This window comes from Pongo pygmaeus, chromosome 1, assembly GCF_028885625.2.
Source record: "Pongo pygmaeus isolate AG05252 chromosome 1, NHGRI_mPonPyg2-v2.0_pri, whole genome shotgun sequence".
In the NCBI taxonomy this organism is placed as follows: Eukaryota; Metazoa; Chordata; class Mammalia; order Primates; family Hominidae; genus Pongo; species Pongo pygmaeus.
Genome location: NC_072373.2, coordinates 214,775,374 through 214,783,318, shown reverse-complemented (window position 1 = coordinate 214,783,318; position 7,945 = coordinate 214,775,374). Strand labels below are relative to the sequence as shown.

At 44.2% G+C, this 7,945-nt stretch overlaps 1 protein-coding gene across 1 annotated transcript in view; it reads right to left on the bottom strand.

Annotated features, from left to right (window-relative positions):
• Window positions 1-490: 490 nt before the first annotated feature.
• FBXO42 (F-box protein 42) overlaps window positions 491-7,945 on the bottom strand; it is a 107,875-nt gene continuing 100,420 nt past the window's right edge. The window contains exons 7-10 of the mRNA XM_054436448.2: window positions 7,262-7,358; window positions 6,723-6,779; window positions 5,912-6,028; window positions 491-5,407 (exon numbers count right to left, since the gene is read on the bottom strand). Coding sequence (XP_054292423.1) covers window positions 4,292-5,407; window positions 5,912-6,028; window positions 6,723-6,779; window positions 7,262-7,358 — 1,387 coding nt within the window. The 3' untranslated portion in view covers window positions 491-4,291. The remainder of the gene's footprint in view (window positions 5,408-5,911; window positions 6,029-6,722; window positions 6,780-7,261; window positions 7,359-7,945) is intronic.

Sequence of the window (7,945 nt, the reverse complement as noted above, 5' to 3'; positions counted from 1 at the left end):
ACACCACCATGCTTGGGTAAATTTTTTTTTTTTGTAGAGACGGGATCTCACTATATTGCCCAGGCTGGTCTCAAACTCCTGGTCTAAGTGATCCTCCTGCCTCAGCCTCCCAAAGTGGTGAGATTACAGGCATGAGCCACTGTGCTTGGCCTCTTTTCTTTTTTTTTGAGACAGAGTCTAACTCTGTTGCCCAGGCTGGAGTGCACTGGCACAAACTTGGCTCACTGCAACCTCTGCCTCCTGGGTTGGAGCAATTCTCCTGCCTCAGCCTCCCAAGTAGCTGGGATTACAGGTGCCTGCCACCATGCCCAGCTAATTTTTTTATTTTTAGTAGAGACAGGGTTTCACTGTGTTAGCCAGGCTGGTCTCAAACTCCTGACCTTGTGATCCGCCTGCCTCGGCCTCCCAAAGTGCTGGGATTACAAGCGTGAGCCACTGCGCCCGGCCAGACCTCTTTTCTTTTTCTTTTTTTGCTAATAAAACAGTTAAGACAATTGTCCATTTTATTTTATTTGTTAAATTGCTAAAAAGTCATCAGGGGAAAACATTAACAAAAAATGAAATTGACAGATTTAAATATCAATGAAATCCATGTTTCATTCCTACACTGTTACGTGCCTAAAATAACTATCTCAGGGTAAGCCACCTGGCATCCCTGAGTTGTATGGGAAACATCACTCACAGCACCAGCTTCGCCAGGGCACATGGGGTGTGCACTGACATGAACCCTGGTTGGAGGGAGGGGAGAAGAGCAAGTAGAGTGTACAATGGAGCCAACACCTAAAGTTTGCTCTCATTTGACAATGAACACGGTGAGAGGGAGCCACTTACTGGTAACCATGCAGAGCATGCCTTCTGCAGTTCATGGAGAGGCTACATGGGACGCAGGCCTGGAAGTTCAGCTTCCTCACCACCAGGCGTGGTTAGATCCTCCCCACTGACTTGTGCGCTGGTAAGAGACCATGGATAATGCAAAGCAAAGCACATTACCATGCCAGGATCACCACAAGGACAGACAGACAGACCAACCAGGAATACCACTTTTAAGAGGGGGAAGGAAAAGAGTGAAGCAGAAGGAAACCCAGAATGACAAGGTGAAAGAAAGGAAAGGGAAACATCTCTTTGTTCTCCATTGGCTGGTGGCTTTCTGTCCTCCAAAGTCAAGGCTTCTTAAGTTGGTTTTCTTTCTTCCTCCTCCTCCTCTTTTATTTTAAAGAGTTCCAACACAGTTCCTAGAATAGTTCATGGTTTTCAGCTGTTGCTGTAAAACGAACATTAAAATCAAATCAATCCACAGACAGCTGGGAGGAGAGTAAGCCCAGTATGCCCTAAAATGAAATTTAAGCTTGTTTCAATACCAAATTTGTGCTCCCAAAGTGTGGCGTAGGGTGGGCCTGTGGAGTCCACCAACCAAGTGAAGGGTGGAATACGAACGAAAACACAAAACCCTCTCTGCTGCATAACCTGTGAAATTAGAGAACAGGAAGCTCCGTCCAAGAGGGTAGGGAGAGACTAAAATTCTTACCTAAGATGGACAAGGTGACCAGTGAAGTCACTAGGCCATGGGAGCTCTCAAAAGGCACACTTGCAGGAATGGAAGGGGTTAAAGCTTCAAGTAGAAACAAAATGAATTTTCAATAAATACTGATAAATATTTGCTTCAGGTGCTCCTGAGGGTTAAAAAAAAATTTAGTCTCATTTTTCTCAGTGAATTTTAAGACAAAATTGGTATCATGTGAAAAATGGGGTCATGGTTCAATCTGGCCTGACTGCAGCATCCACGGCATTGTGGAAATGCTCACCTCGGCCGAGACACGTGAAGTCCCACTGCACAGGTGGCTTCAGGAGGCCTGAGGAGACAATCACCTTCACTGTGTTGAATCACTTTCCCACGGTACACGCCCACAGTGCCCAGGAGCTACCAAGACCAACAATAATGGGGGCAGACAAGGCAGATTTTTCTTAAAAAGCTGTAAGCAAACAGTCCGGTTCCAGGCAGTATAGGTCAAACTGGAATTCAATGGAGTTCAGAGGAACCAGATTACTTTCTAAGACAATCAACATCTCTGTTGCCTGCCTACTTGTGGGAAGTGGAAGGAATCAACACGTTAACAGCTGGCTTAGGAAGGTCACAGGACTAAGGGAAAGACTGTAAGGTCAAGATTCTGTACTTTCAGGTTTCTAATATACTTTATATTTAGATAGGAACTACTGAGTTTGGAGGCACAGTCCATGCACAAACACAATGTCCTAACACAAGGTACAGCAATAGCGGTAACACCTGAATTGCTAACCTTCTGGCCCAGCTTTCCCTTGTAAATAAGGACCCCACATGATCGAACAGTCTTTGCCAAGCAAGGATTGGCAACAGCACTGGAGCTCCAGAGTCGGGAAAGGGAAGTGTGGAGCTCCAAGCAGTTGGATGCCACATAAGTAGACACATGTTGTTTCCTCATTGAAGGGAACACAGAAAGCAGTTTCTGGAACACATACCCCTCCCCACAAGCTAGGCTTGGCACCAGGGTGGCTTTCCTACCAAGACCACGTCGTAAAAGCTAATGGCTAAGGGAAAGGATTCAGCATGATGTAACAGGAGAAAACACACTTATCAGTACACTTATGCTGCCAGATGCTGGCTGAAAGCCAGGACCCAGGGCCAGCTGCAGCAGGCTTTGTGCCTGAGAAATGCTAATAATAAAAAGAGGAGTGTCAGGGTGGGAAGGTAATGTTTTGAAATTTAAATCCTAAGGGCAAAACAAAAATCCTCTTTCCACTGATGAGAAATCACCAAAAATCCCTATTTAAATGGTGCCATTTGAAATAAACTTATTTTGACATCTCCTATGCCCAGGCCATGGTTGAGACTAGTAACTTTCTGTATCAAGCAAAGAAATGCTCTACTTGGTTACACCTTAATCTCAGAAATGAAGTGAAAGTAAAAACCCAAGCCCTATTTGGGTGACACAGGAAGAAGACAAGTGCAAAGGATGGAGCTGTTCCTGAGGTCAGCCATGCGTCAAGAAGTCAAGTACATGATTCTCAACTCCATCACCTGCCAATAGCCAGGAAGAGGAATACATGTCACCACAAGGAAAAAAACATTTCTAAAAAGAACTGTTATTGGAATTCCCTTCCAGAATCAATTTCCACATTCTACAAATATGGGATGAGTGTGCTCAATGTGCTTTGGAAGTAAAAAGCAGCCCATAGGGAAAAAACAGTATCTTTTGATGCTTCAAAGATTTGTCACAATATTGGCATCTTAGAATTCCCTACTGGCCCCCTAGTGACACCAGGGAAAGGGTTCCACAAGTATTTCTAAGCAGCTTCTGATTTCTGTAGGCACCTGAGCTTTGTAAAAGAAACAGAAAGTCAGACAGGTTTTAGGACTTACAAAAAAAATCTACATATGCAAAAAAAAAGAAAAAAAGGTAGAAGAAAAAAGCAGCCTGTAAGTGAATGGAAAAGGCAGTTTCCAAGTACCATGTTCTAAGGGAAGAAAGAGGAGAATAAATATGTTTTTTGGCAACTTGCAACCAAATATGATTGATTGTCAGAAATTTCCACAATCAGACACAAAATGTTTTCTGAGACACACAAGAAGCACTCCAAAGACCAATGGACACCACTAGGCGGTCAGATGTTGGCTGCATAAACATTATTTCACGATGACCCGACACACAAATGTGGAATAAAATCCTTTGTTGGGTAACTTTCCTCAGCCATAAAGGGCAAGAGGGGTCCAGGCACTGGCATTTCTACAGAGCTGTCACAGGTCCTCTGTGGTTTTAAGAGGAGAAGGGGAAGAACAGTTACTTTTACTCTGACAGCACCTGAAGCACGAGAGTCTAAAAACCTCCACCTTTGCAACTTACATATGCCCTTTCATTTTTTAACTCCAAGAAGGCCACATAAAGATTTACAGGGGGCTCTTCAGTTTCTTTTGGAAAATCACTGATGTTAGTCTGTTCTCTAACTTCTTGGTCTAGTTACCAGCAAGGTAGAAAAAGGCAGCCCAGCCCGTTACAACACAGCAACAACTTTATCTGAACCAGGATGGAGATCTCTCCCTTTTTTTGTAAACAGAGTTGGCTATATAATATATATATATTTATATATAATTTTTTTTTCTTAATGGAGATTTGATCCCAGACTGGAGTGACTTCAGTTGGGAATTAAAGAGTTTTGGCTTCTGGGAGTAATTCTGTTTTCCCAATTCTCAGTCCAAATGCTTACACACTGAAAAATTCCAAATTAAAAGCCACAGAAAAGGAAAGGGGTTTAGAACACATTATCTCTTTGCTCGTACAAAGTACAAGGCGTTTGTTTTTGGATAGTACTTCACATTCTGTTTCTTGTCCATGAGTCCTCCAAATATGATGAGTTCACCCCTGCCTTGTACCACGGTATGCAGGCTGGTTTCAGGAGGTCCAACCACAGAACTGCTATTAAATACTTTCCATTTGACCCGCCCCTTCTCCTTGGTGTCTTTAATGTCCAGCACGTACATCTGCATGGGCTTGCAGTTCATACTCTGGTATAGGGGTTTGCCAACATTTAGGGACTGTGGAGGGTGGTGGCCCAGGCGGCGGGCAATGGGAGGTAAGGAATGTCCATCTCCTTGGGCAGGCCCTGGGCGAGGGATGGGCACTGTTTCTCCACTGCTCAAACTCTGGCTCCCAGGAGAGCCTGGAGAAGACCCAAGAGGAGGACTTAGTGCTGCAGAGGCTGAGGGGCCTTTGGAGGACATTGCTTTGATGGCTTCCAGACTCCGACGCAGGGCACCTGGGGAGACGGCCCCTGCAAGGGCACTGGCTACATGAGGTGGGGTATGCACACCATTTGTCTGTTCAGGAGGGTGTCTCATACTTCCCCCAACTGTTCTATTGTCCATGCCATCCATGGGATTGCTACTGGAAGCGGGTTTCAGATCCCAATTCAGATCTACGGATCCTAATCTCAGATCTTTCTGATCTGGTAGTGATCCTCGTCGGGGGGCCAAAGAAAGTCCTATTTTTAGGTCGTATCCTTCAGCAGCAGATGGAGTACTTGGAGATATGGCCTGTACAGGACTGTCCAAAGAAGAGCCACCCACAGCTGCCGTTCCTGGAGACAAACTCCCACCATTGAGGATAGGAGAGCCGTCTCCTCTGGCTGGGGAAAGGCTCCCTTCCCGGGAACCTGAAGGAGTCTGCCGTTGAGCCCTGGGTCTCAGTGTTCCCCAGCGGCCGTTAACACAAGGAGCTTCATCCATGCTTCTTACTGGAGACTGAGAGCGGTACTCTCGGGTTTCAGGAACGAGAGCTGGAGGAGTGGCACTGATAGGTGATGGGCGAGAGTTCAAACTGGGGCTGAGTGGGGCTCTCCCACTAGGAGCCTGGCTGAAGACCACCACACACTGTCCCACCTGGAAGACAAAGGACCAGTGCTCACAGACTCTTCTATGATTCTGATTGTTCATTCAACTGTCAAACATTTTATCATGAGCATCTGTCATGTGCCAGACATTTTGTAGGTACCTGAGATATGAAGATGAAAATGATGTAGTCTGCCCTCTAGGCTAGAAGTCAGACATGGGAACAAACACTGCTTTGTGTGACATATGCTATCATTAGAGATATGTGTAGAGAAGGGGTGGGGAAAAGGGAACAATCAGTTTTTGTTAGAAGGAGAAGGGAAAGTTTCACAGACAAACAGATGCTTAAAGTTGGGACTTACTGAATGAGTAGGGCCCCTATACATTTTCCCATTTAGTGAGAAATGCCAAAGGAGCTATGGCTAATGTTCACCTCTTTTGTGACACCAAGGTGTTTTCTATTTTTGTACAAATTTCTTTGTAACCTGACAAAGTAATGTGGTTTTCCACAATTTAGGACCTGTCCTCCTGCTAGCCTGTCAGCTCCCTGCTTACCCGGCAAGCTGGATGGCACCACAGTTCTGGGGCCCCATGCTCTTCGTTTTCTACCTTGAGTGGCTGCCAGGCCCAAGGACCAGAATGCATGTGCAACAACCAAGCATCCTTGAATAGCTGTAAGAGAAAAAAACCAATAACAAGACTCAGGTGTGATATGCGTTCCAAAACACACACACACAGAGTTGCAGTCTCAAAGCTGTCCTGTCTGGTCTTGAAAGGATGTGGACTCTTCAGAAGGACAGCAAAATCCTCAGTTAATTATTCAGTTGTGCATGCATCCACTTATGCTTTCATTCATTCATATATTACCACTGGCTTAGCACATGGAATTGTGCTTGTGACCCATGAATCAACTGTGAGTGGTTCTGACACTTGCCCATAATTTTATGTGTATGTATTGGGGATTGAAGGAGAGGATAAATAATACATATCCACAACTTTTTGAATCTGCTTTCTTAAATTCTGTGTGAACTCTGACAGTTATCAACCTGCTTTTTTGTTCCACTGCCCTCTCCCCTTTGAAAATATGATAGCAGTAAACTTTATAGCCTCAAAAGGAAATAGGAATAGGAAGAATATAGATATGAATATTCAAGAGACAAATATCTATGATTAAAAGGATCCCCCCCCAACCCTAAAAAAGAGCAGAAACAAAGGCCAGAAAATACAAAGGCTATACCCAAAAAGCATTCCTTAAAATAAAATGCCATGGAAATAGTCTTGTATACTCCTAGAAAAGAAGACAGGGGAAACAGGTTTTGAACACTTAGCAGCATGCACATGGGAATGCCACAGAAGCAATACTCACAGCATTGGGACCGCCACACCCTCCGAGGATTAAGATAGTTGCATCATCTATGACAATCTGAGGAGGGGAAGACATTGAAAATAAACCTACAAAGACACAGGTTTCTGACTTTCTATACTTCACTGGTATATGAGAATAGCCTACCTAGCTCCCAAATGGGAATGTTCTAGTTACCATAACCTCTCCATTCTCCTAAAAACATGTCAATTCTGATCCCTGTGAACAAATTACTGATAATTCACCTGAAAGGATACATTCTTTGTTGATCAAATATTAACATGAATGTCAACCAAATAAAATGCAGGATTCTCTTGAGAAATGACACAGCAAAGTAAATGTTTTGGGGAGGAGCATAATATAAAACCACTATAAATAATATGACCCATTAGAAGTTGAAAAATAAATACCAGTAAAAAAGAATGATACATTTTCTTTGGCTTAGTGCATATTGGCATCTTACCTGACTCCCTCCTCCCTCTCCCGTCCTAACTGAAAGATGCTACAGTGTTTGCTGAATAGTTATTTTAATTCCTGAGCACCTGAGATTGGCCACCTCGAGGATGAGGACTGGGGCCGGAGATGTTCGGCTTGGACCACGCCCACTGCTCAAGGTCAAGGACCCAGACATCATTGCTCCTGTGAATTAAGGACAGAAGGATAAAGGTAGTTAGGAGCTCCCAGGGACCATAATGGCGGCTGGGGAGTTCCACATGCCTGTGCCCATCTGGCAAACTTGCACCATTTTCACTTTCACAGACTGTGTGGGCTGGAGCAGGTTTTAGAGATGCCCTACTCAGAGTTCAGGGGCTTCTGAACCAGAAAGAGACCATGTTGCTGAATCCCAGCTCTGTAGCCTGAACAAGTCACTTAATTTTCTCTAACTCTGACTTTATCTCTAAAATGAAAATACTGTTACTACTCTCTGAGGAGCTGATATAAAATGAAGGGACCTTTATAAAGATGCGCAGCAAAGTGTTATGCTCCTACTTAGCACTTACGTTGTATCTTTCTTCCCCTACTTTCCCTAGCAGTCATCCTGAGACCTTCCCTCTGCTCTTTCCACAAGGCCTCATCTGAGCCACGTCTGTGGCCAGACACTAGTACCTGATGAGGTGATTTTTTTAAACCATCTATTAACTGAAGTAAAAGCAGATGATTAAAAAAATAGTTAATTGGTGACAGCAGGAAATAGACACTGGTCAAGCTATAGTTTTCAAAAGCAG